Source organism: Sceloporus occidentalis, unplaced genomic scaffold, assembly GCF_023333645.1.
Source record: "Sceloporus occidentalis isolate IW3139 unplaced genomic scaffold, rSceOcc1.0.p SCAF_93, whole genome shotgun sequence".
NCBI classification, from domain to species: Eukaryota; Metazoa; Chordata; class Lepidosauria; order Squamata; family Phrynosomatidae; genus Sceloporus; species Sceloporus occidentalis.
This window is the reverse complement of record NW_028317073.1, coordinates 2,930,513-2,958,374: the sequence shown is the minus strand read 5'-3', so window position 1 is coordinate 2,958,374 and position 27,862 is coordinate 2,930,513. Positions and strand designations below refer to the sequence as shown.

At 40.3% G+C, this 27,862-nt stretch overlaps 1 protein-coding gene across 1 annotated transcript; it reads left to right on the top strand.

Moving 5' to 3' along the window:
- On the top strand, positions 1 to 27,539 carry LOC149284435 (uncharacterized protein C1orf21-like). Its single transcript, XM_089496756.1, has 5 exons — positions 1 to 94; positions 6,258 to 6,352; positions 13,381 to 13,451; positions 26,130 to 26,190; positions 27,501 to 27,539. The coding sequence occupies exons 1-5, from the start codon at positions 1 to 3 to the stop codon at positions 27,537 to 27,539; spliced, it is 360 nt and encodes a 119-aa protein (XP_089352882.1).
- The last annotated feature ends 323 nt before the right edge of the window (positions 27,540 to 27,862 follow it).

Sequence of the window (27,862 nt, the reverse complement as noted above, 5' to 3'; positions counted from 1 at the left end):
ATGGGATGTGCTTCAGCAAAGCATGTATCTACCGTACAGAATGAAGAAGAGGCCCAGAACGGCAAGAACTACCAGAACGGGGATGCATTTTGTGGTGAGTTGTCCCCCCCCCACCCGTTACTGTCAACCCTATCAGACTCGCTATTAGAATATTTATTTTAATATTATTTCAAGTTTACCTAGAGTGTGCCTTGAGACAGCTCTGCAGCTTTTTTGTATTTTTATTTATTTATTTTTTTTTTAAGTTCTAAGCTCATTGCTTTTTCAAACTTCATTTTGTACAATTTTATGCTAGCAAAACATGAAAGCACCCTCTTCGATTCATTCTTAGATCTTGGGATCTGTCAGAACAGCATTGTAGCCGTTGGAAGTCAGCCTCCCTGTTTCACTCAAGCCCTGCATGCTGATCTTTAAGCACTAATAATTATAAAAAATAAGCACATGTTGTGTAGGAGTTGTAAGTCCCTCTGCGATAACACACATGCTGTTTTCCAGCAAGCTGAGGGAAGCAATCATTTCCTATGCAATCGCTTTCTCAGTAGATTGAGCTTCAGCTGGGTACAATTTTTTGCCCTAATCAATTAAACCTATAAGGAAAACTGCTGGGGGAGGTTGGTTAGGTGGGTGAAACATTTGATTTCTATCATGGTCTTCCAATTGGATGAAATAGATTGCTTTAGAACTAGGCCTGCTAGGGGATGTTGAAGATGTTGCACTGTACATGTTGCGCCTATTGTAACATTGCACATGCATACACACCACAGGATCAGAATACAAACACATACAATATGCAGGAAGTTTGTGGTGCAAATCCCAAGATGGCTCATCATAATGTACAAGGATCAGATGAGGCAGCATTTTTATATTTTTGTATACCTTATCAAGGGCCTACACCAGTGATATTCTCCTTTGACAAGTGATGTGATGGACCTGTATTATGTAGAGGTACATTTTTTTTTTTTCTATTTTTTTTTTTCTTCAATTCTCCGTTTATTGATGCAGCCATCACACAGTGTACATAGGCAAGGATATACAAAGTAGATTACAGAATAGTAGTCAGATATACACAATGCACTGAAAGAAAAGTGGGCATCCTCTGACACCAGGGCGAATATATAATGCGCTAAGTTGCAGAATTCAATAGACATAGGCCATCAAGAGTCAACAAACATCATATGGCTCATGAATGAGAGGAGCTGAGTGACATACGGAGAGCAGCATATAAACAGAACAAAACAGAGGTAAGTAACAACGAAAACGCCTGCAGGGAGAATGCCCCAAGTGTACCTTGGATCAGAGAAAGGAGTAGAAAAATTAAGTTATAAGTTGTCAAATGAAAAAAAACCATGTCAGCAATCGCACGACTCAAAGATGGATTCACGTAAAGTGTGTCAGTGTATGCATCTGGACCAGAGGTACGAGCCCCTAATACTGCGTAGAGGGAGAGGTAAGCGTCAGCTAAGGTACAGCCGGACCGTCGGGGGCACCAAAAATGAGCCTGAAATCGGGAGACGCCACAAAGGAGTGCCACCAGAACCAGCGGAGGTCGTGGTGGTGCCCTTTGCCCCTAGCGGACCAAGTCAGTTCTTCCATTTGAGCAATGAACATAACTCTCTGGAGCCAGGCATGTAAAAATGGGGGATTAGAAGACTTCCAGAAGCGTGGCACAACCGATTTCGCGGCGTTGAGTAAGTGAATCGTCAGAGATCGTTTATAAGCAGCATGTGGAAGGGGGTTCAGGTGGAGGAGCATGGTTGCCGGGGTGAACTGTATGTCAGGTGCACAAACTAGTTGGAGAACCTTCCAGACTGACTCCCAAAAGTCGTGAATTGTAGGGCATGACCACCAGAGGTGATAAAGTGTTCCCCCAGCAGCCCCGCACCGCCAGCAAGTGTCCGGGATAGAAGGAACAAACCTATGGAGGTCCGCGGGTACCTTGTACCAGCGTGTCAATATCTTATATGAGCATTCCTGTAGCTTACTCAAGAGGGATCCCTTTATGAATAGCCAGGAATGCCTTGTCCCAGTCCTGCGGTGAGGGAGACACGACACGTCAAGGTCCCCCTCCCACAGGCTGAGGTAAAAAGGTTTAGATGTAGATACAGAGTCCAGAAGTAGAGCATACAGAGTCGAAAGTAAGCGTGGAGGCTCAGCGGACAAAACGCATAAAGACTCAAAGCCGGTGAGCGGTCTGGACAGCAGGGGTGACTGAGGCAGGGAGGAGGCAAAGTGCCTCAATTGATGTAGAAAAAAACGGTGAGCCGGAGTGACAACCGGGGTGGAGAATACAATCTCCGCGCAAATATTAAGGTTATCGGAGAGTACATGAAAGTATCGTAGGGGGTACCGCGAGAGGGAACCAAGGGGAACGGAGTGGTGCCGCAACCAGCCCGAAGCGAAGTCCGGATTAGGGATAAGGGGTAGCAAGGGGCTAGGCGAGGAAGACAACACTCCCCCCTTCATGATATACCTGCAGACTCTAAACGTCGAAAATACCGTGGTGAGGCCACCGAAACATAAGCGGGACCCAGGGTCAGGGATCCATGGGAATATTTTGAGGGGCCATGTCAAGAGCGTTTCCTCTATCGTCAACCACTGTTTTGGGACCCCTATAGACCACTCCACGACCCTCCGCAGGTGGGTAGCTCTCCAATAAAGTTCCAAATCCGGGACACCCATGCCCCCTTTAAGTTTATGGCGAATGAGATGTGAACGAGCCAGTCTCGGTGTCTTAGAGGACCATATGTAGGAGGAAAAAATTCGATTGCACGTTTAAAAAAAAAAATAGCTTAGGGATGTAAATTGGCAGGGATTGAAACAAGTATAGAAACCGCGGAAGGATGTTCATTTTAAGAACAGCGATCCTGCCAAACCAAGAGATATGCGTGTAAGCCCACCTGCGGAGGTCTGTAGAGGTACATTGTGGCAAGGGATAAGATGTATCTGTATTGATAAATCGTGGAAATGATCTTTCAGATTTGCTTTACACATGTCCCAGACACATGAGAGTTTGGCATTGTGTGCATGTGGTGAGTTGGACTTTGGCCAAACTTGAGACAACCACTCACCCTATACAGTCTTGGATCCTTCTACGTAACTGAAATGATGCCGTAAGGGCAGAATTATGGACAGGAAGGAAGGGCTTACACCAGCTTTAGCTTCCTTTCCCTTTCTACGAATTTGGGCAGGGGTTTATGTGCCTTATGTGTATGCTGCCTTATGTGTAAACCAGAAACCTGTATCTTCTATAATTTTAGAACAATTGGCAGAATGTCACAACAAGCCCATGTCTTTTTTTTAACAAATAAACATTCTTCTTCTTTTCATCCAAGGTCCCTGCATGAAAAATTAGGAAAGTCTCAAAAGTTCTCAAATAGAATCAAGTGAATGAAAGATTTCATGCTATAGCTAAATTTGGGTTTGTTGAAATTAGGTAATGCTTGTAAGAAAACATCTGGATACAAAATTCGGAGACTGCATGAGGTTGATTTTAGCAAATGCGTTTCACCTTCAGCAAAAAAACGATTATTTAGAAAAAGCAGCAAACTGTCCGACTTCAGTCCAGATGGCGGTTGTGTTGGCAAAAACTCAATACTAGGCCTGGTCAAGCGTGATAAACAATTTTATTGTTGCTGTGTGTCTTACCATATCAGACTGTAAAGAACAAGAAAATATTAGTTCAAAATACTGCAGCTTTGGGAAAACTGAATAAGGGTGGGATCAAATGGGACTAAATATGTCCTTAATGGAATGTACAGTATGCAAAGGCTGATTAAATGGAAACGTATAATAAGGATGAATTGTCTGTATACAATATACATCTCATAAATCTACTGCTGGCAGATTTCACTGGCACACATCTAATAACGGTCGGTTGGGGTTCTGATGCCTCACATCTGTCAGGCTCGGCAGATTGTAAGGACACAATGTATCAGGTAATCAGAGCAAGAAGAGAACACAAGGCATGGATGTTTATAAAAATGTGCTTTAAAAAATAAATTATTAAAAAAAAAAGATAACCACCAAAAGGTATCATATAAATATACCACAGTCAGTTTGGGGTTATCTGTGGTGTCAGTTGGTGTAGGCAAGTCCATACAGTGATAAATTGCCAAATTGTAGTGTTGTGCTTGCTGCCTGCTTGGATGGATGACACTGGCTTCCGTTCAAGCATGATGTCATCAACTGGGCGGGACTGGCAGGTACATAAAAAGACAGTTGACAGTTTTTCTTGGTTACAGTTAGCAGACAGTATAATAAAAGCATCAGTTACATATTGAAATGGTCATTGCATTATTACGTTATTGAGGACATAACACAAATTTAATAAGATTGCTGACGCTTGCATGCATACTTCATGGGAAGGAAGATATACCCCGTATTTGCTCGATTATAAGATGACCCTGATTATAAGACGACCCCCCAAATCTGAATATTAATTTAGGCAAAAAAGCCTGAATATAAGACGACCATATAGGAAAAAAGTTTTACCAGTAAATGTTAATTCATGTAAACTATTTTTTTAATAAAAGCTATGATTGAGAAAAATATTTTGGTTTTTATTTCCTTCTATTTTCCAACCTGCCCCCCCAGTTATGCACATCTGCCCCAGAAATGCCTTATACCCCCTATATGCCACTGTGCCCCATGATATGCCTTTTAACCCTATATGCCACTGTGCCCGATGATATGCCTTTTGACCCCCTATGTGCCACTCTGCCTCCAGAAATGCCTTATACCCCTATATGCCACTCTGTCAGAAAGAATTCCCTGCGCCGGTGCCGGTGCCGCACCAGTGCAGGGGAACTCTGATCTCTGACAGCCGGAGAAGGTCTGCGCGATGGACGCAGACAACCCCCGCTGCTAGCCACACCTCCTTCCGGCTGCAGCGTAAATTGTCTACGCCAATCCCGTAGACATCTACACACTGCCCCGGCTACACACCGTGGGCACCGTAGATCTTAGTCGTCTCATAGTCAGACCTATTTGAGGTCTGATTATAAGACGACCCCGATTATAAGACGAGGGGTATTTTTCAGAGCATTTGCTCTGAAAAAAACCTCGTCTTATAATCGAGCAAATACGGTGTATATATATAAAGAATCGTTTGCAGTAAACACTGTTTTTTAGTGTATGTCATTAGATTCAGCGTTTCTCAATCTTTTTTTTATTTTTTTTGTAGGACTCCATTATCCCACAAAAGGTCCAGATGGCTCCATGCAGCCCCTGTTGAGTTTTCCCATTGCTTATAGTGCACGTTTATTTATTGAGCCAAGTTTGTGGTTTTTTTCCTGTTATAACGATCAGTTGTGAAATTTGTTAAATAGTGTTGACTGTTTGGTTTACATATGTTTTTAATAGGTTTGCTCTTTTTATGCTTTGTTTAGTTGGCTCTGCATGCTTCACAGAGGCTAATTTTCTTCTGCTCCTGATTACCTGATACATTGTGTCCTTTCAGTCTGCTGAGAATGACAGCTGAGATGTATCAGAACACATGCTACTCTGTTAATATTAGTTATCTTGCTATGGGAAGAAGGCCAGGTTTTCCTGAAATAGATATATCATTTCTTTATATTATGCATGCATGCTGTCCCTTTTTGTTTTATTTTCTGTTTGTTTGCAAGCATATATATATATTCAATCTATAAAAATACATTTTATGGTTGATCTTATAAATGACATCTCCCATTTTTATTACATGCCCATTTTTACATTGCTGTATTATTATTATGATTTTCATATTAAAGGAACACTTTTTATTGTCAACACTTTTTATTGTGCACTGAAACCCATTTTAAATTTCTAGCAAGTGCTTTATGAAAGGTTTTTCGCTTACCCTATATTTTGGAAGTGCCTCGATATCAGATGGTACAGGTTTTGTGGCTCGTTTTGTATTACTAGGGGTTTGGCATGCTGTTCTGGAAAGAAGTGTAACTAGTATCGGTTGGTTATGAATAGATAGCAGTGATCTGTCATCCTGGCAGGGCAGCCAGTGAGTCAACCGCACAAGGCTTCTTTACGTGTTTTACTTGCATGTTCATTTACTTATAGCCATGACCGTATTTACCCCAGCCTCGCCCTGACTCGGCTCGATTCAGTGCTGCAGTTATTATTTTCATATTATTATAATTATTATTGATAATATGACAATGATATACCTTTGGATATTTGGATATTGTATGCAGTATTTATGTCATGTTTATATGTTTAGGTAATTTTACTATTTTTTTTGTCTTTTTTTTTTTTTTCTCTCTCAGATGAATACAGGATCAAACCAGTTGAAGAAGTCAAATACATGAAAAATGGAGAAGAGGAAGAGCAGAAAATTGTCTCAAGAAACCAAGAAAATTTGGTAAGTTACATATTATTCTACAGCATGCAGATGCTGTAGGCCAGAGCTCTGTTGAACTCCATAACTTCTCCAGCAAGAGGGTCTGCATTGGCTCTTCATAACGTATAAGTAGTGTGGTAGAGGTCTTCAAACTCCCCATTGCTGGTTCAACTATATGTTATTCAGGTCTGGTTTTACCTTTCTTATAGAGATTAGACTCCACAGAGTGCTGATTACAGCACTGTGCACACAATGTTCATGTTTCAGCCCTAGCAGAGACTGTTCTCAAACCTGTCTTTGAGGTCAAAAGAGGCACACGTCAGGGCAAAGGTTAAAACAGTCCTTCTGCACCTGAGGATCATGCTGAGATCAGTGCAAAATACTTCATAGAGTAGTGAATATTCAGTTGGTACAATGATAGCCACAAATATGTTGAGTACAGTAAGTTTCACCGGACAACATTCCATGCTTCCATGTCTATGTAAGACACAAACTGAATGATAGCCGAGTGTAATGACCCTCAACCTCAAGTACCACCTAAGTATGGCAGGCTCTGTCTGGCACATCCAGACAAATGAAGCAAGGAGGCAGACAGTTAGGTGCATGCAAGCACAGGCCTTTTCTATGATGGGTGCAAGGTGATGAAAGACTCATTGCCCTACCATTTGCTCGCCTTAGGTCTTCTGCAAGTGTGTATGTTTTCAGGATCTATTAAATTGATAAATTATTGTGGTATCACCAAAAGAACATGTTAATATTCTGAATATACTACATAAAAATGATCAAGTAAGGAAAGGGTACTAAATAGACTGGCAGTCTCTGGAAATGCATTTGTACACATTTTGCATTATGCTGAATAGTTTAAACCAGGTGTTTCTTTGCTAACTGACTGAAGCCTCTTTTTATTCCTGTATATCCCCACATTTGGCACAATTTAGTTATATGAGAGGGGTTTCCACCCACACGCAAAGTCATTTTAAAGCTGCATTCATGAACAGCTGATGTGTCCTGGATGACTAGAAATCAGAGAGTACTCTATATATAGGTTTCCACCCCCATAGGATGAGAACACTGACTGACAACTCAGAAGCCAGGAATCTGTATCAATGCCCGTCTCTAGGTGCGTGGATAAGATCAGAAGCAGAAAAAATTGTAATGGAAAAATAATGTAAAATTTCATGTCTCTGTTGGTGGTTGAACATACCATAAACATTGTGATATAAGAAATCTGATGTGCAGCTTTCACAGAAAAGTGGAGTGTCAAGGTGCTATTTGGCAAACTTCAGGTGGAGAACAATGTTACATTGGAGAGCAGTGGCTTCCTCATTGGTGTCCTGCCATGGACCCCATGTCTGTTTAATGGTAGATCAATCAACAGTGACTTTAACAAGTTCCAATGATTCCTTCAAGCCTTTAGCTGTTCCTCTAGGGTACTTAGTCATTGAGCATTCTGTGTTATGCCAGTTCTAGGGAGAGTATCCACAGTACTGATTCTTCTCCATTTATAAGCAATTTGCCTAACTGTGGACTGATAAATATGCACACTCTAGTTTAATTGATTGGACTGCAGGTTTGCTAACCCCTGACTCCAATTAACTTTTGTTGAAGTGAGTAGGGCTGCAACTAACGATTATTTTCATAATCGATTAGTTGGCCAATTATTTTTTCGATTAATCGATTAATCGGGTAAAAAAAAACAATATGCAAATTTTTCGTTTATTTTAAATAAAAACGTATAATTTACAATGGCATTTCACGATTCGCCTTCTTATTTTACTGACATAATTAAAGCTATATTTTAACAAGAACTCAAAAAATACCAAAAAAAGCTTTACTAGTAAATATTCATGTAAACTATTTTTGCCCAGTTATGCACATCTCACCCCCAGCTTGCCTCTCTGTCCCAGAAATGCATATCAGGAGGGGTATAAGGCATATCAGGGGACAGAGTGGCATATAGGAGGTATAATGGGATACCTCCTATATGCCACTCTGTCCCCTGATATGCATTATACCCCTCCTGATATGCCTTATAGCCCCCTATATGCCACTTTGTCCCCTAATATGCCACTGTGCCCCCTGATATGCCTTATAGCCCCATATATGCCACAGTGCCCCGATATGCCACTGTGCCCTCCTGATATGCCTTATAGCCCCCTATATGCCACCATGCCCCGATATGCCTTTTACCCCTATATGCCACTGAGATGCCACTGTGCCCCCTGATATGCCTTATAGCGCCTTTATGCCACTGTCCCCCCTGATATGTCTTATGCCCCCCCGATATAAGAAAAACTGACATCACTAAAATTATTTTTTTATATTTATTAAATATAGACAAAAAAAAATACACAATACAATATAAATATATATAAATATATGGACAATAAATCAAATATTATAGACATAAAAAAAAAACACAAATGCACATCATTAATAGATCCCGCAAAAATTCTACCTGCCCCACCAGGGGTTAATATATCAACAGAAGAAACACAGGGCAAATGAGCATAAAGATAATACTTACCCAGTGCTGCTTACTTGTCCTGTTTTTCTTCTGTTGATATATTAACCCCTGGTGGGGCAGGTGGAAGTGGCAGTGAGATGAAGTAGCGAGGTTGCGCACATCGCGCACTAAAATCCAAATCCCCAGCAGGCGCTGCAGCGGGACCTGGATCCTCTCCGGCAGCCGGTAGGGGTCTGTGTGATGCGCGAAGACAGCCGCTTCTCCCCTCCGCTTCCGTTGGGGCTTCCATGATGGAAGCCGCACCGGAAGGTCACGTGACGCCGGGTTCAGTAATAGAAGCCCCGGCGGAAGTGGAGGGGAGAAGCGGAAGGGGAGAAGCGGAGGATGTCTGTGTGTTTTGCACAGACCCTCACCGGGTGGCAGAGAGGATCCAAGTCTCCTGCAGCTTTGCGGGGGGGTCTGGATTCTACAGTTATAATCCAATCTCTATTTGAGATCGGATTATAGAAGGACGGGAGTTTTTCAGAGCGTTTGCTCTGAAAAACATAATTTTATAAATCGATAAAAATCGATTCAACTAATCGATTATGAAAATCGTTGACAACGATTTTCATAATCGATTATTATCGATTTTATCGATTCGTTGTTGCAGCCCTAGAAGTGAGTAGCCTAGGGGTTCACATACTTTTTCCAACTCACACTGTGAATGTCTGAATGATATAATACTATGAATAGTAAGTTGTGAGTTAGATAAAACAGATTGTGTTTGTTCAATGTTGTAATTGAGATTAATATGTATGGTGGATAAAGCAAGACATCTGCCTGCTGGCTACCTTAATGTGGGCGATATTGATTGTGCAGAACTAAAATATGGTAATTTTATTGATTCATAATGCTAAACTAAATAAACTAAACAAGTGTAGGTAAATGGTGTATAAAATGTAACAAAAAGCCTCTGCTGTACAAAGAACAATCAATTTAAAGCACAAATACACATATGGCTCATAGAAATTGGTCAGCAGCATAAAAATCATACAGTACCAGACTACATTAGAATGATTGTTAATACTGCAAAGGCCAAGAAATATGTTGGGATGTGGACTATACCTCATATTGTACAAAGGGGAATGCTGGTTGTGTAGTGTTTATGCGAATGCAGCAGACGCATTACAGTGTTATTTCTATGACTTGGTAATAGGAGCGTTTCTGTACCACAGAAACTGGTGACTGTGTTGAAAGGAGGCCCAGTCATACAACATACATAGTTGTGGATGGCAAACTCACTTTAAGGTGTTAGGCCAGAATGTCAGAGGCACAGACTGCAGGGTTTGAACCTCTTGGGAGAATTAGTGGTGCTATCCGCCAGAAAATGGGGAGCTTCCGCCAAGAAAGAATAAAGTATTTTGGTTATGTGAAACACTGCTTGAAGGGCAATAAGGACATCAATGGTGCAGACACTTGTTGAATGCATGATCATTTAGGAATTACAAAATCTTTATAAACCTGGGCTGATACTTGGTCACAAGTTAGGAATGCGGTGCATGCAATTAATATCCAAGAGGTGTTCTTTAAGCTGTTACACCGCTGGTATTTAGTTCTTTCCCGCCTAAGTACATTTTCTAATTTAAATTCTAACCTATGTTGGAGATGTGGATATGAAGACGGGACTCAATTTCATATATGGTGGACTTGTTGCAAATTGGATAATATTAAGTTGGAAACTGTTAAGCTTTTTTCATATATATTTATTATTTGGTGAATCAAAATCTTTCCAAATGTAATAATATTTGGTCTTTGTGGTTTAAATATAATACGGATACACACTCAAAAATTTTGACTCCACTACTTAGATAACTATTCGCTGGTATTATTCTTTATTTTTTTGAGTCTTCTTATACCATCCTGTATTTGTTATCCATCCAATGCAGTTTAACTACTTAGCTAAATATCTTTGACTCCATCATTTAGATATCCTTCTATTCTGATATAAATTTAACTTCCTTGAGCTTTTTTATACTAAGCTGTACCTCTTACCCACGTAATGTAAGACCCCAATGGGCATAGTGTCTTTGCATTATATCTTAGTCATAGGTAATTAACTTCTTACTCCTACCTTCAGCCGTCACCTTTCAATGTATGCGTCCTGTATGAATGTAGTATTTAAGGAAATTAATCTGGATCCATTTGAAAGTGGGCCTGCTTATTAAATTTAAGGTTTATTTATTTGCTTATTTCATAAGTAGGTATTGTAATTTTTGATTTATGATACTGAAGTTATAAGCATAAAACTGATCTTTGGATTCATAATGGACCAGAATGTTGGATATGTTTTTTCTACTTTGTATGTTATTGGTATGTGTTTTATATATTTAAAAACTTAATAAATTATTCTAAAAAAATTAAAAAAAATCTTTATAAACCTGTTTTTGAGAGCTGTTATAACCATGTGGAATTGGACACGTCATACAAACTGTTATGGTTACCACTGAAACCCATCCGTGGAGCATTCCATTACTAGTGGACCATAAAAAGACAAGTTGGCTGTATATTGGTGATGTTGGGTCAAATGATATAACAGATTGCCACATTCACGTAATTATTAGAATTATTTTTTAATCCACAAAGGAATCCGCTTGAGTTATAGGAATAAAATGTAATTATTAATTTTTCAAGCCATGTCCTAGATTCCAGCAGCCACAGCTTGTTTTAGAATTTTACAATATTTACTTATTAATTATTTACTAATATTTTACTGGTTATATTTAAAAATAACTAGTAAATACACATTCAGGTATACGATGACTAATTTCAACTGCAGTGTGCCATTAACATGGAACATGTTCGAAAGTTTCCTAGCTACGCAGGTTTTCACAACAGGAAGGAACTGAGGTGAGACAACATCAAAGGCATTTTGAAGGCTAATTGAGGTCACATAAAAGAAAGGCATCTTATAAGACTGACAAAGATCAAAAGAACCGAGTTAGAGGAACTGATTAGGAGATTGGCAGTTACTGCTTACATTCTAAAAGTCATAGCAGAAATGCAGTAGTTGTGGGGCAAGCTATGACCCTGGAACTGATGGTCCTTCAACCCTATAATAACTATTCCCCATTGAAATAAACCATTTTAGAAAAAAAAAAATTGTAGCTCTTTTTTGTTTTAAAAAAAATATTTTAAGGATATTCTTAACGTGGCTTTATTGCAAAAAATAAAAATGTACTAAATAAGGTGTATGGTATCCAAAGTACACCAATATTTTTATTATTGTTTTTATTTATTTTTAATTATTATTGACAGGCACCAGAGCCTCCAGTGTGTGTAATCTATTAATATGTTGGCAATTGCTCTGGTTTAGCAAGCAGGATGGATACTGCATATGATCACATGCACTTCAAAGGCCCTCTCCATGAGAATTTCAAGAAAACAAAAAAATATTGAATAAAAGAGACGTTGTGATGAAGGACAAATATTGTATGGTGATAATATATATACTGTTCACCGTTAAAGGGAAAAGAGTGACATCCTTTCAAAGCTTTATGAATGGAGTATAATATTGATTGGACTGATTATGACTTTCCAAAGCAATACATTATAGTCCAATATATTGAATATAAAACTTCTGCTTTTTTGCTCGAAACTGGGTCACAAAGCCTTAGAACAGGGGTATGAGAAGAGTTTGTTAAAGATTTGCCCAAATATTTGAAGAATTTAAGTATCACAAGCATTTTTATTGAAGTGAAATCCAGTAAGCAATAAGGTATTGGTTTTAATAAAGGCATTTAATATGCAATATCCTGGGGAGCTTAATGGTCCACTTAATGTTCATTGCGATACCACCAAACAGTTTATGTTGTACATAAATAGCTAAAACACTAGCAAGCCTGCTTTAGGTGAGCTGAGAAAATATCAAATGCCAAGCACAGAGCAGCCAAAAAATGGAAATATGGCATCATATTTTAAATACTGATCCTCATGAGTTGGGGAGTAGAGTGTATGTGTCCAAAAAAATTGTGACAGATTTATAGTTATATCTTTAATTTTATTCTATCAAATCGTCAAGTGGCATTAACTTGGTGTGTCCCACCATATCTTCAGCCCAGTATGGCTAACATTTTTTATCCCTCCGGTCAGTGGGTAACAGAACTGTAGACCCTTGAGTCTAGGAGACCATTTTCTCTCTCTCTCTCTCTCTTCTGAGAGTTCTGTGTTTCAGCTTCTTCACGTCACTATACATTATGAAGAGCCAACCCAGGTCGTCTATGTTGCAGGAAGAGCTTGGCTGGCCATCTATGAATGGTTATGTCAGCGATATTTCTTCCATGTCTTCTTACATTTTGCATTGTACATTATACAGGGCCAGCTCAGCCCTTCACATTGGGCAAGCCTGCTAGCATTAGCTCTTTATAGTGAATAGTGATGCGAGAGAATTAAGACCACAACTCTCTGATTAGTGAATTAACTCCATTGATTTAAGGGTCCCCTATTAAATATTGTCAATATCTCTAGCATTTCTGTTTTACCATGAAACTAAACACAAACGCATTGACACCATATAAATGTGAGTATTTTTTTTATATTGCAGGAGAAAAGTGCCACTCACAGTATCCGACCAAAAACTGAAGCTCCTGGACCAGGACATCACCAACGATTAAAGTAAGTTAAACTCCTACATGGTATGACTGGGAGCAGATCCAGCTTCGTATCTTCATAATACAGTATGAAACTCATAATTGTGGCACGTCTGATTTATTAACTGCAAAATGAAATCATTGGATATATACTGGTTTTTTTAGGTATTCTTGTCTGTAACCCTTATAAAAGTTTGCAATGGGGCAAATAGTAATCAAGCATAGATACAGCAGGACAAATGAATACATTTGTTAAATTAATGTAAGTTGCAGAGATATAAACATTCAAATGCTATAAAAAGATAGAAGATATAATGTGGGAGATGCAAGTATAGAGATAAAACTATTTACTAAATTGCTGAACTGGGATCCAAAAAAACAGATTTTAAAATATTTAAGTACGTCTGCTGTAGTAGGCTTGTAGACTGTGAACTTGGAGGGTTGTTTTTTTACGAATTACGAATTAAGAATTGCATATTTACAGTACCGAACTTACCATAAAAGCCCAGTTGGTCGCTGGCCAACAGAGCCAAGGAGTCAGTGGCAGGCTTTGCCTGTCTGCACACTGTGGGCATAAAATCGTCCACACTCGCATCATCAGGCAGCCAACGGCCTTATCATGCCAGGGCTGCCCCATCATCACCAGTCCAGCCGCGAATACGTTGAAGATAAACAATTCTGGTGCAATATTTTAGTACGTGGTCTTATCACCATAGCACCAAAAAATTAGTTCAGCTGTCAGGATCTGAAGCAACAGTTTTGACAAATCTATTTGTAGTAATACCTTCATTAAGTTCTTCTTACTGAGTGCATATTGGAGTGCTCCAACCTGTAAATATTTTTGCTGATTTGACCACAATACATTAAGGTTCCTTATTGGCACTAGTGACAACCACAGCTGGGAAGTCTCCATATCCCCCTAAGTACCTAGAAGCTTTTAACTGGGATTTAAGGGAAGTCTACAGAAGTGTATTATTCTGCGTAAGCAGTCCTCTGCTCATTCCTTGCCTCGTTTCCATATAGCGATGCCATACAAAATTCTAATTTCATGCTTTTTATAGTATTTTCTGTAAATATGATTTTACTACAATCCTTTTTTTTGTGTTTCCCGACATTCTGATGCCACCTGCTGGTCATTTTGTGTGAGACTTTGAAAGGATTTAGACAGTCGATGGCCACTCCAGGAAGGTGTCGTCTTTTGCTGGGTTTCTGTCTTTAAAACGGAGCATCAGACAGTGGACTGGATTTAATGGAAGAAATAAATCTTCCACAAGTAATTGAATAGCAATCCTCCTATAAATTGCAGTGTAAAAGTGAGGAAAAAACGCGTATCACAGCCTATCTTGTTTAATCAATCTGGGTCATTGTTTTCCAACCTATGCACAGATTGCACTTCAGTTATTTCTGGTAGATTTACAGTATCTCACAAAAAACATCCCTCACATTTTTGTAAATATTTTATTGTAACTTTATTATATCTTTTCGAGTGAGTGTACAGCCTGTATAACAGTGTAAATTAGCTGTCCCCTCAAAATAAGTCAACACACAGACATTAATGTCTAAACCCTGGCAACAAAAGTGAGTACACCCCTAAGTGGAAATGTCCAAATTGGGCCCAATGAGCCATTTTCCCTCCCTGGTGTCATGTGACTCGTTAGTGTTACAAGTTCTCAGGTGTGAATGGGGAGCAGGTGTGTTAAATTTGGTGTTATCGCTCTCACACTCTCTCATACTGGTCAGTGGAAGTTCAATATGGCACCTCATGGCAAAGAACTCTCTTAGGATCTGAAAAAAAGAATGGCCTAGTGTAATGGGTTGCTTAGTTAGGGTTATAGATACCCTATGAATCCTTCGTCTGTCCCTCCAGGATAGTCTCCAGCCTCAAAAGGCTAATAGATGGATCTTTGTCTTAGATAACAAAAGTAGTCACGACCACCATGATTGTGAAGAACAAATGGAACATTTTATTGTTGTAAAACATAGCCTTATATATCCACATAATTGAATTAACATTAATAAACAGGTACATGTAGACGATCCAACCTTTAATCCCCTTTGGCTACTGAATATCCTCCTGGCAGTAATCCTATTAATGGGATTTGTTAACACAATGGAGTTCCTGCTTGAGCCATGTTTGTTATGCAGCCAGGCCGGAGCCATCTCTGTCTACCTTGGGGCCCTGTATGACAGGTCATTCTGTCACACCTAGGCTATAAGAAGATTGTCAAGACCCTGAAACTGAGCTGCAGCACGATGGGCAAGACCATACAGCGGTTTCACAGGACAGGTTCCACTCAGAACAGGCCTCGCCATCGTCGACCAAAGAAGTTGAGTGCACATGCTCAGCGTCATATGCAGAGGTTGTCTCAACCAGGTGAGGAGTACAAAGACAAGTATGTCTTGCCTACAATCAAGCATGGTGGTGTCATGGTCTGGGCCTGCATGAGTGCTGTTGGCACTGTGGAGCTACAGTTCATTGATTGAACCATGAATACCAACATGTACTGTGACATACTGAAGCAGAGCATGATCCCTCCCTTCGGAGACTGGGCCGCAGGGCAGTATTTCAACATAACGACCCCAAACACACCTTCAAGACGACCGCTGTTTTGCTAAAGAAGCTGAGGGGCTGAGGATGCCCCGCAGATGCTCAATAGGGTTTAGGTCTGGCCAAGCATGTGTCCAGACCTAAACCCTATTGAGCATCTGTGGGGCATCCTCAAACGGAAGGTGGGAGAGTGCAAGGTCTCTAACATCCATCAGCTCCGTGATGTCGTCAAGGAGGAGTGGGAGAGGACTCCAGTGGCAATCTGTGAAGCTCTGGTGAACTCCATGCCCAAGAAGGATAATGCAGTGCTGGAAAATAATGGTGGCCACACAAAATATTGACACTCTGGGCCCAATTTGGACATTTCCACTTAGACATTTCCGTTTAGACATTAATGACTGTGTGTGGAGTTATTTTAAGGGGACAGCAAATTTACACTGTTATACAGGCTGCACACTCACTACTTCACATTGTAGCAGAGTGTCATTTTTTCAGTGTTGTCACATGAAAAGATATAATAATATTTACAAACGTGTGCTCACTTTTGTGAGATACTGTATATCTGGAATTGAATCCAGCCCATCATCCTTAATGAAACCTTTTGTGTTAAAAATACTTGTTTGGCATCACACAAATAATAAAGTAAATGTTATTGACACACCATATTTGTCCATCTTTAGAAACAAACTCTCTTACTTGCTTTGAAACAAGAAATGGTTCATATCTCAGACAAACTTTCATCTCAATCTAATATTATGCACAGTTTACAGCTTGAAATTGAGTCTCTTAAAAAGGAGAACGAAGATCTTAGAATGAATATGCAGACTATGGATCTGAAATTGACACAATTTGAAGATAGATCTAGAAGCAAAAATATAAGAATAAGGGGAATCTCTGAAGCGATCTCCAACGCACAACCTTTTAGTAACCTATATTAATGAAGACCGTTTGGGGATCTCACCACTTGAAAGATCACACAGATTGATTAAACCCAAGAATCTAAAGAATCCAGATGCACCAAGAGACGTCATTGCCTGTTTTCATAATTTCTATATTAAAAATCTATTTACCTCTGAATTTAAAAAAAACATCTTTGAGACGAAAAATATAAAGGAATTTAAGACTTCTTCCAGATCTTTCATTTGCATCGAGGACCTTCAGAAGAAAATTTGGAGAATGTGCTAAGAAACTCCGGGATGCGAGCATTAAATATAAATGGAGATCTCCCCTTAAGCTTATTATCTTTCATGATTCAAAGATCTTAACAATGACAGATCCTCTACAAGTGGAGGAATTCTTATCGTTATTAACTCTACCTACAGCAGGAGGAAAGAACACCACAAATCAAGATCTACCTGCTTGACACTTAGTAACTTGTTAAACAAATTGACTTCATTTCAGAAGATACGCATCAAAACGCTACATGGTACTTAATTTCCCCCTTCCCCCCCCCCCTCATATACACCTACATATAGCAATACATCTCACAGAATAGTGATCGGAATTATCTATTTTTTACTTCACATTTTAAAACATAATTTATTAATATTTGGTAGATTTACACTAAATTTTAAACGAAGATTTCTTCCTTGCTGCTTAATTGGAACACTGGGAACACAATATATGTGATCACTATATGAGACTATCACATTTACACATTGCACTTTTTTTTTTGCACTTTCACTCATACTTATATTCCATAGAATAGTGATAAATAATAAACTATTCCCCACCTCACACTACACAATAATTTGGCATATATATATAGTAATTTATAAATTCTTGGATTTATTACACTAATTTAATAAAGGTAGATTTTCTCTTCACTGTTATTACACTAGAACCACAATTTATTTTTTTTCTTTTTAATTAAAATAATTATTTTTTATTATTTTCTTCTCTTTTTTTTTTTTTATCTGAGGTTTTAAGTCGGCATCTACGCACGATTCGTCCCTACATTTTGTTAGGGCAAATGGTACGTGACTTTTTTTCATGTACAAAATGTATGATTGAATGTTTTATGAATGTTAATGTTTGTTTAGACGGCAAATTAGGCATCAGGGGTGAAAAAGATATGTTGGTAATCAGAATAAATGACACTTAGACTGATGTCTATTAATTGCCAAGGTTTAAATTCTCCGTATAAAAGAGCTTTCTTATATGACACGATGATCCGAGACCAAATTGATATATGCTTCTCTCAAGAAACGCATGGGAAAAAAGGATCTAAAATTCGTTGGTACTATAAAAGATATCCGAATGTTTTTGAATCTAGTTTAGAGCACAAGAAAAAAAGAGCGGTAGCTATCTTTATAAGCGATAAAATTAAATTCGAAAAACCACACTATGAGTGTGATCGGGAGGGCAGATATGCGATTCTTAAATGTAAAGTGAATGATGCAATTTATACTTTTGTTAATATCTATGCTCCAAATACATCCACAGTTAAATATTTAGATAAAGTTTTTGATCGGGTTTATGAAATATCAAAAGGTTTTCTTGTGATAGGAGGCGATATGAATTGTATTCAAGACGTTAAACTCGATAAAGGTATGTGATACGGTTTATACCCTGATACAAAAATGAAATCTTTAGCTAAATCTTTTTCGATATGCCTTGCTCGTAATAACTTGTACAATGTTTGGCGAACAAATAATCCCTTTGTGAAAGATTTCACTTTCTACTCTTCGGTACACCAATCCTATTCCAGAATTGATACATTTTTTTCAGATAGTAAATCAATAGAATTCTGCTTATATTGGAAAACAAACTTGGTCGGATCACGCCCCAGTCTTTATAGAAATCAAAAATAAGGACGAATTTAAAACAAGATCCAATTGGAGACTCAATGAATCGCTACTATTATCCCCAATATTTAAAGAAAAATTTATCAATTTTGCTACGGAGTTTATAGAATTTAATGACAATGGAGAAGTTTCAGACGCAACTCTATGGTGTTCCTTTAAATGCACTATGCAAGGTTTTCGTATAAAAGAAGGTGCAGAGGTCAAGAAAATAAAGGGATTGACTCTTTCAGACCTCTATATAAAATTGGCGCAATAAGAAGCTAGCAATAAGCAAAATCCATCAACCTCGATACACAGAGAGATTAGATTGACTCAATTTAAGATTAAAGAAAATTTAATTGAGAAGACCAATAGATGTCTATTAAGATTAAAACAGGACTGGTATTACAGTAGCAATAGAGCTAGTAAAATCCTGACAAATAAAATAAAAAATCGAACCAATAAAAACAGAATCAATAAAATAATTTTAAACGGTAAACTTTATTCAACTCCAAAACAAATTGGAGAAGCTTTTAGATCATACTATGCTTCACTGTATAATCTACCAGCTATAACAAAAAACAAACTACAGATAAGATCCTTTCTAGATAAATTGAACTTACCTAAACTTTCTTTAACCAAGTTGACTAAATTAAACTCTCCCATTCAACTTGTAGAAATAAGGAATACGATATGTAATCTACCGAAATGTAAAGCTCCTGGCCCAGATGGTTTTTCAGCTTTTGAACCAAATTATCTTCCCACTTTTGTTAAGAAGGTTTATAGGGATCCCAACTGAGAAGAAATTTCCAATCGAAATGCTGCAAGCCATGATAACCCCCATTCCCAAACCAGGGAATGATCCCTAAAGTAACAAACTATCGCCCCATCTCCCTAATAAACTTAGATAAAAAAATTTTCTCTAAAATTCTAGCCGAGAGACTAAAAGAAGTTATGCGAGATCTAATTCACCCAGATCAAACGGGATTTCTTGTGGGGAGGAGCGGGAAGGATAACACACGCAGAATACTCAATGTTATTCCTGAAATACAATGCTCCAAATCCCCGCCACCTTAATAGCCTTAGATGCTGAAAAGACCTTCGATCGGGTCAACTGGTCTTTCTTAGAAGAAACCTTAAAAGCCTTTGGTCTATGTGGAGACTTTTTTCACAATACATTGGCTCTATATAAAAACCCACAAGCTAAAGTGCCAGGTGCTAATTTAGATTCAAAAACCTTCAACATTAACAACGGTACAAGGCAAGGGTGCCCACTAGCCCCTTTGCTGTATACTCTCTCGATCGAACCCCTGGCGGCCAGAATTCGCCAGTCCATAAAAATTAAGGGAGTAACTACGGGCCCACTTGAACATAAAATTGCACTTTTATGCGGATGATATTCTCCTTACTCTAACCTCGCCAGAGTTATCAATTCCTGAAGCCATAGAGCGTATTACGGAATATGGCTCATATTCCAACTATAAACTTAACATAGACACAACACAAATTATTGATTTCAACATGGAAATCTCTCAATTACAAAATTTTAAATTTAAGATAGCATCTGTTGGAGAGTAGACTCCTATTAACTATCTAGGAATAAAAATTTATAATAATTTCCCTGATATAATAAAAAATTATTATATGAGTCTTCTTGATGATCTGAAAATCCAACTAGTGGAGTGGCGAGGATTGGAAATTTCATGGCTTGGAAGACTTAATATATTAAAATCATATGTTATACCTAGATTAATCTATCTATTCCACTTCCAGTGCCCCTAAAAGTATTAAATGAATTTGAAAAAATGTTCTTTTCATTTGTCTGGATAAACAAAAAGCCAAGAATACTACGCTCTACACTAATGAAAAATCTGTCTCAGGATGGACTTAATTTTCCGAATATACGAAAGCTTTATAACATCTGTATGTTTGGCCATTTTCTAGCTTGGGACGTTAAACGAGAGTTCGACCTACCTTGGTATAAACATGAAAGATGGAAATGCCGTAATCTAGACCCTTTTCAATTCTATTGGCTCAATCCTAAAAATATAAAGGAATTAGACATATCTAACCCCCTAATATTAAATATATTGAATAATATGTTTATTTTTAAAGAAAAATTTGTCTCCAAAGATCTATGGTCATCTCATACTCCTGTTGGTTCATTACAAGTACTTATTAAACTTGGCAATTGTATGGTATTTCTAAAATAGAAGATATTTGGTCTCCATCTGGGATAAACTTTCTCAACAATGCAAACCAAATTTTCTCTCCCGAGTAAAGAGTACTTCTCATACTGAAGAATCACAAGTTTTATTAAATCTAAGACCTGGAATCCACCAACTATCCTGGATAGATTCATAGAAAATCACTTTAAGAAAAATTTAATTTCCCTGCCATCCCAGGTGACACTAGGATAGACTCCTCCTCCGTACCTGATAGGGCAGGACTCAAAAACTTTAAAAGGGCCCTCCCCTCCTACTAACACCAGTGTTTTTTTCCTGCCCTACCAGGTAGGGGACTCGTCTACCTTTTATTATTTTCTAGGCTCTAGGTTGAGCCGTTTCCCCGGGCTAAGCCCCCATTCCTGGGGGATACCTTGCACCTCAGCCTGATGGCTGGTGCTGCGTCGCCCACGCTTGTCCCGGTCGCGGCGGTGTTCGCGGCTTCGGCAGCACCGTCGTCCCTGCGGTGATCGCGGCAGCACCGTCGTCCTGGCGGTGATCTCGGCACCGTCGTCCCGGCGGTGATCGGGCCGCGGTGGTGCCGGCGTCCCGGCGGTGTTCGGCTGCACCGGCGGTGATCGTGGCCGCCGTCCTGGCGGTTAGCGCGGCAACCCCTCCGGCCGTGTTTACGGTGATCCGGCGGGTTGCCGGACCTCCTATAACCGGGGACGCCTGCCGGTCTGGCTGTTCGGCCTACAGATGCCGCAGTTGCGGCTTACTGGCTTCGGCCAATATGGCGTCTGATGTCTTCCGGTTTTGGGCTTCTGCACTTCCGGTTGTGCGCTCCAAGCCTCGTTTTGGTTAAGCCCTTCCATTCGGATTGTCAGCGGCACCAAGAGTTTTCACAAAACTTCTGGCAGTCGTGGCGGCCCATCTCTGTGTCCAGGGAATCTCAGTCATTCCTTATCTGGACGATTGGCTTATCCATGCCCGGTCAGCGCAGATTCTTCGAGTTCATCTTTCCACGGTGGTCAACACATTACAGGATCTCGGCTGGATTCTGAACTGGGACAAATCCTGCACAGTTCCCTCTCAACATCTAGTGTTCCTGGGTCTTCGTCTGGATTCCTGCTCCGGGAAAGCTTTCCTTCCGACTGCCAGAATAGAGGGGATTCGATTCCTAGTACGCAGGATTCGCTCTGCGCACCGCAGCTCCTTGCGGTTATGTATGTCCCTGCTGGGCAAGATGGTCTCCGCAACTTATGCAGTTCCCTGGGCTCTGGCCCACATGAGAATTCTTCAGGGATTTGTCCTCAACCATCTGGAAGACAACCCATTGGCTCTGGACAGGCGTGTCTGTCTTCCTCCGCAGGTCAGAGCTTCCCTCTCCTGGTGGCTCCAACGGAACGTCCTTACCGCAGGGAGAAGATGGTCTCTTGTCTCCAAGGTACTTCTCACCACCGACGCCAGCGTCAAGGGATGGGGAGCTACGTATCAGGACCTGTTTGTGCAGGGTCTCTGGTCTCCGGCTACGAAACTTCTTCCCTCGAACTGTCTGGAGTTGCTTGCAGTAGAAAAAGCTCTGCATCACTGGGAGCATCTGCTCGCCGGCAAGGACATTTTGCTTCGTTCCGACAATCAAGCAGTGGTAGCCTATATCAACAGACAAGGGGGCACAAGAAGTCCTCGGCTTCTTCATATATCGCTCAGGATTTCCTTTTGGGCAGAGACCCATCACATGACTCTGTCTGCCATTCACCTCAGAGGAACTTTGAATTCTCAAGCAGATTTCCTGAGCAGAACTCCTGTGCTAAGCGACGAATGGGCTCTGCATCCGATGGCCTTCAATCTACTCGTCCAACGGTGGGGCTTACCCGAGATCGACCTGATGGCATCCAGAGACAATGCTCAGATTCCGGTCTTCTTTTCCCTCAGGCCTCAGGATCATCCCTTGGCAATAGATGCCTTCTCACAAGAATGGAATTTCCGTCTCGCATACGTTTTCCCTCCGTTTGCCCTAATCTCCAGGGTCCTACAGAAGATCAAGAAGGACCACGCCTCCGTGATCCTGATAGCACCAGACTGGCCGAAGCGGGTCTGGTATTCCGACTTGATCGCTCTAGGTCTCTCTCCCCCTCTGAAGCTCCCAGCTTGGAAAGACCTTCTACATCAGGGTCCCTTCCTACACCCAAACCCTGCCGTGTTCCACCTGACGGCCTGGAGATTGAACGCGGACTGCTGAGAGCTCAAGGATTTTCTTGTCAGGTGGCTGAGACTCTTCTGCAGAGTAGAAAGAAGGTTACCTCTCTGCGATACATTAAGATCTGGAAGAGATTTCACAGTTGGTGTTGTTCCAAGGGGATTTTGCCAACTTCCTGTTCCTCTGCCTCTGTTCTGGATTTCCTCCAGGAAGGATTCGACTGTGGACTTCAGCCTTCTACGATCCGGGTGCAGATTTCTGCCATCAGTGCTCTCCTCGGGTTCGATCTTATATCTCTGCCTGTGATCAGACGTTTTGCCAAGGCCATCGTCAGGATACGTCCTCGTTCGGTCACCAGGATGGTTCCGTGGGACCTGAATCTCGTCCTTCGAAGACTCCCATTACCTCCTTTTGAGCCTCTTCAGTCGGTTTCTCTGTATCTATTATCGCTGAAGACAGCCTTCTTAGTAGCGATTACTTCCGCTCGTCGGATTTGTGAACTCCAGGCTTTGTCTATGAAGGAACCGTTTCTCCGTTTTTTCCCGGATAAGGTGGTTCTCTCTCTGCCGCCAGAGTTCGCACCCAAGGTTCAGTCGGCTTTCCACAAGAACCAGGAGATCGTGTTACCTACCTTTTTTCCTGCTCCTGGCTCGGATGAAGAAGAAGTTCTTCACACTCTGGATCTGAAGAGATGCCTCACCATCTATTTGGAACGGACTCTACCCCTGCGTAAGTCCTCTCGTTTATTCGTGGCCTCTTCAGGGCCCAACAGGGGCATCAGTATCTCCAATGCCATCACCTTGGCATATTCTGCAGCCGGCCAACCTGCTCCTGTGGGGATCCGTGCCCACTCTACTAGGGCAGTCTCCACTTCCTGGGCTGAAAGATGTTGTCTTTCGCCCGACCAGATCTGCAAGGCAGCTACTTGGCGGACTCTCCACGCTTTTGTGCAGCATTACCGTCTCGACCAGATGGCTCAGGAGGACTCTCTTTTCGGTCGGAAGGTCCTTGAGGCTGTTTTGTCTCCTTAGTTTGCCCTCCCTTCTTCTTTGGTAAATCTATCCTAGTGTCTCCTGGGATGGCAGGGAAACAGGAAGTTCTACTTACCGAGAGCTTCTTTTCCCTGTCAATCCCTGGTGACACGTTTTTGTTCCCTCCCTTCTTTTCAATAAATTTTGTTGCATCAGATTGCTTTGCCTGTGTGGTCTTTGGTATTCACTGGTGTTAGTAGGAGGGGAGGGCCCTTTTAAAGTTTTTGAGTCCTGCCCTATCAGGTACGGAGGAGGAGTCTATCCTAGTGTCACCAGGGATTGACAGGGAAAAGAAGCTCTCGGTAAGTAGAACTTCCTGTTTCCAGAATTGGGAACTTGTTAGAACAGACATATACCCCAGAGAAGTCCAATACCATTCGGAAATGGGAAACTGAATTAGATGTTTCATATTCGGTAGAAATTTGGTACTCCTCGTGGGCTAACTTGAGAAAAGCCATCCATTGTATAAATTTATACGAACAATTCTTCAAATTATTACATAGATGGTACTATGTTCCCATAACTCTCCATAAAATGTCTACATCTAACTCCAACAAATGTTGGAGATGTAAACTAGAAACGGGAACAGCAGCCCATATTTGGTGGTATTGTGACAGATTAACGACTTTAAAATCTGAAATTACAAAACTACTTAACAGGATGTTTGGAACTCAATGGAGCCTCTCCCCTCAATCCTTTTTATTTCATATAGACATGCTCTTGAAAAATAAACCAAATTCAGACTTAGACATTAACATATTCGCAGCTACCAAAATTTGTATTGCACGCAATTGGAACTCAGAAGTAGTTCCGACTTGGACACAAATGTTGTTGGCACCAACATAAAATGGAGAAGCAATTTTTCAGAACACACAACACTTTAAAAAATATAATACAATTTGGCTGCCGTGGCTGGAGACCTTTTCTGATTTGGTTTAATTTTACCTACTTGGCAATTAAATTCTTTTTCTTGGTTACACCCCTGATTGCCCATAAGCCTGCTCGATCTGGCTTAAGAATCACCTGCCGTTCTATGTATGAATGTTATAGAATACTGTGAATTACCATAAACTATCATATCACAAGTTGGTCGTCGGATAAAGGAAACAGATGAGAACACCTTTATTGTACATTTCTGTGACAACTGTGAGCATTGTTCTGTTTATGAGTGCTCTTTTTTTTCTTTTCTCTTCTATTGATGCAATTTTCTTGTATTCAGAATGGTTGTTGCTGATGATGTGGAAAATTTGTTAAACATAATAAAAAAAGAGAAATCCAGAAACAAACTCTTAGCTTCTGGATCATGGCGCATCTGCCATCCCAGAACTTAGCATTCGAACATCCTCTGCAGAGAATACAACTTAATGCTTAATTCATCTGCCTAGTTCCTCCATATATTAAGCCTTATCCAGAAAGTACCATCAAAATGTCTGGCAATACATACCTTAGTATGCGGAAGTAATACAATTAAACGGACACTTAATGTATAGTGGATATCTCTAGACACTCTTACAATGGGCGGTGGTGTGTGTATATATGTAATTAAAAAGAAAATATTTTACTCCACAGTTGTAAGCAATAACTGAGTGTAACCTTCAAAATAACAGATTTTTGCTTGCATGCATGCAAATACATAGAGGGATTCATCAGGATCCTCTTAAGCGTTTGCTCTGTCTCCTCGCTGGTCGAGCGGAGTAGTGTATGTGTGCGTGTTCTCACCTCCAGGCAGCTGCACCGCGCTTAGCGCAAGAGTCCCAGGGGCCTTAATGAGAACCGCATGCTTTCACAGAAAGTTAATTTCTGCCAGTTATTGCCTGCTTGTTATAACTTTTATTTTCCTCAATGCACATTTTGTTCCATGATATCATGAATGCACATTAAAGTGTGTACTAAGTGCTTTAATATGCCACCCTAACAATGTAATAACCCGACCATAATTTAAAGCAATGACCATTTCTGATTCTTTTCCCCAGCATACACACCTCTGAGAGCCAACAGGAGTTTTTCAGAATGCTGGATGAAAAAATTGAAAAGGTAATTCTAAAATAAAAAGAATATGAAGCAGATTATCATTAGCTGATCAGTGCTGTTCATTTTTTTTTTAATGCTAGCCTTTTTCTTTTAAATGATCCAGCAGTTAAGAAATGTGAATTATTTTAAGCCTGATTGTCACGGATATCCTTATTCAGTTGACATACATGCTACGTTGTAAATACAAGGGATGAATAAATATGTTTGGTGTTTTTTCAAATATTAAAATGATGAACTCTATTAAAGAAAAAAAGTCTATAAATAAAAATCACACATTTTATAGAAAAGAAAAAACCAAAGTTTTTGCCCCATTCTCGATTTCTTCTATTTTTGCTTATTTGTTACATTCAAATATTTCAGATCATGCAACTAATTTTAGTATAAAACACACACATCATAAGTAAACACAGAATGTAGCTTTTAAATGATCATTTCATTTTACTGAAGAATTATTCTATAAATCTATAGAACTCAAAATAATTGATTATTGTCCTGCTGGATAACCCAACTGCGCTCACGCTTTAGGTCACGAACTGGTGGCCTGACATTCTACTTCAGGATTTTCTGGTAGAGATCAGAATTCATGGTTCCACCAATTATGGCAACTCGCTATAGCAAGCAAAGCAGCCCCGGATAATCACACTACCACCAGCGTGTTTGACTGTTGGTATGATGTTATTACCATGCCTGGGAACTCTCCACGTTTGACACAGAGATTGCTGGGTGAGCGCTGCTCCTCCAGTTCTCCGGGTCAAGAACCGAATCCTCCGGGTCGCAACCCGCCCATTTTTCCTTTAAATGGGGGTGTTTCCCGCTGCCGTCCGCGGGACCGCCCACCAACGTCCGCGGGACCGCCCGCTGACGTCTGTGTGCAGTCTTGGCCACATCCCGCAAGGGAAGGCTCTGGGTAGCCAGAGCCCAGAAGTTCCCAGGTTGTGGTTATTACCGTGGAAATGCTGTGTTATGCCAGATTAATGGGATCCATGTCTTTAAAAAGTTCAACTTTTGACTCATTAGTCCACAAATTATAATCCCAAAAATCTTAAGAGTCACCAAGCTGTGTTTTTTTTGGGGGGGGGGGGGCAATTGCGAGGCAAGCCTTTCTGTTCTTTTCGGTCAGCCTTGTTTTTGTCTTGCAACTTAACTGAGGCAAGTGAGGCCTGCGGTTGTTTACATGTTTGTCTTGGGCTCCTTTGTGACCGCCTAGATGTGTCGTCGATGAACAAAAAAATGCAAAAATAGAAGAAATCAGGAAGGGGCAAACACTGTGTGGTATATATAATTTCTCTGCGTTTTTTTTTTTTTTTTTTAAGGGTCGTGATTACTGCTCAGAAGAGGAAGATATTACATAGCTTCAGCTCACAGCGACGTGCAAACCCACTGGATATTTACTCTGGGATAGAATCCTACAGACAGTCCTCATCTAATACCACAGTAAAATGCAGTATTTCAAAATGAACTATGGACTTTCATTTTGCTGCTGATTTTAATGCTGTATCCTTGCAAATGCTTATTATTCTGGATTTATGATATGGCTGTCACCTACAAAGACGCTGGTGGAGTGCGGTAAGAGATTTTATTGCTACCAATTGTTAATCCTCCCCATTCAGAACTAAAAGGGCCGTCTTGCAGGCATCACTGGTGGTTTTGGGTGTTTAATACATAGCTGTGTGTT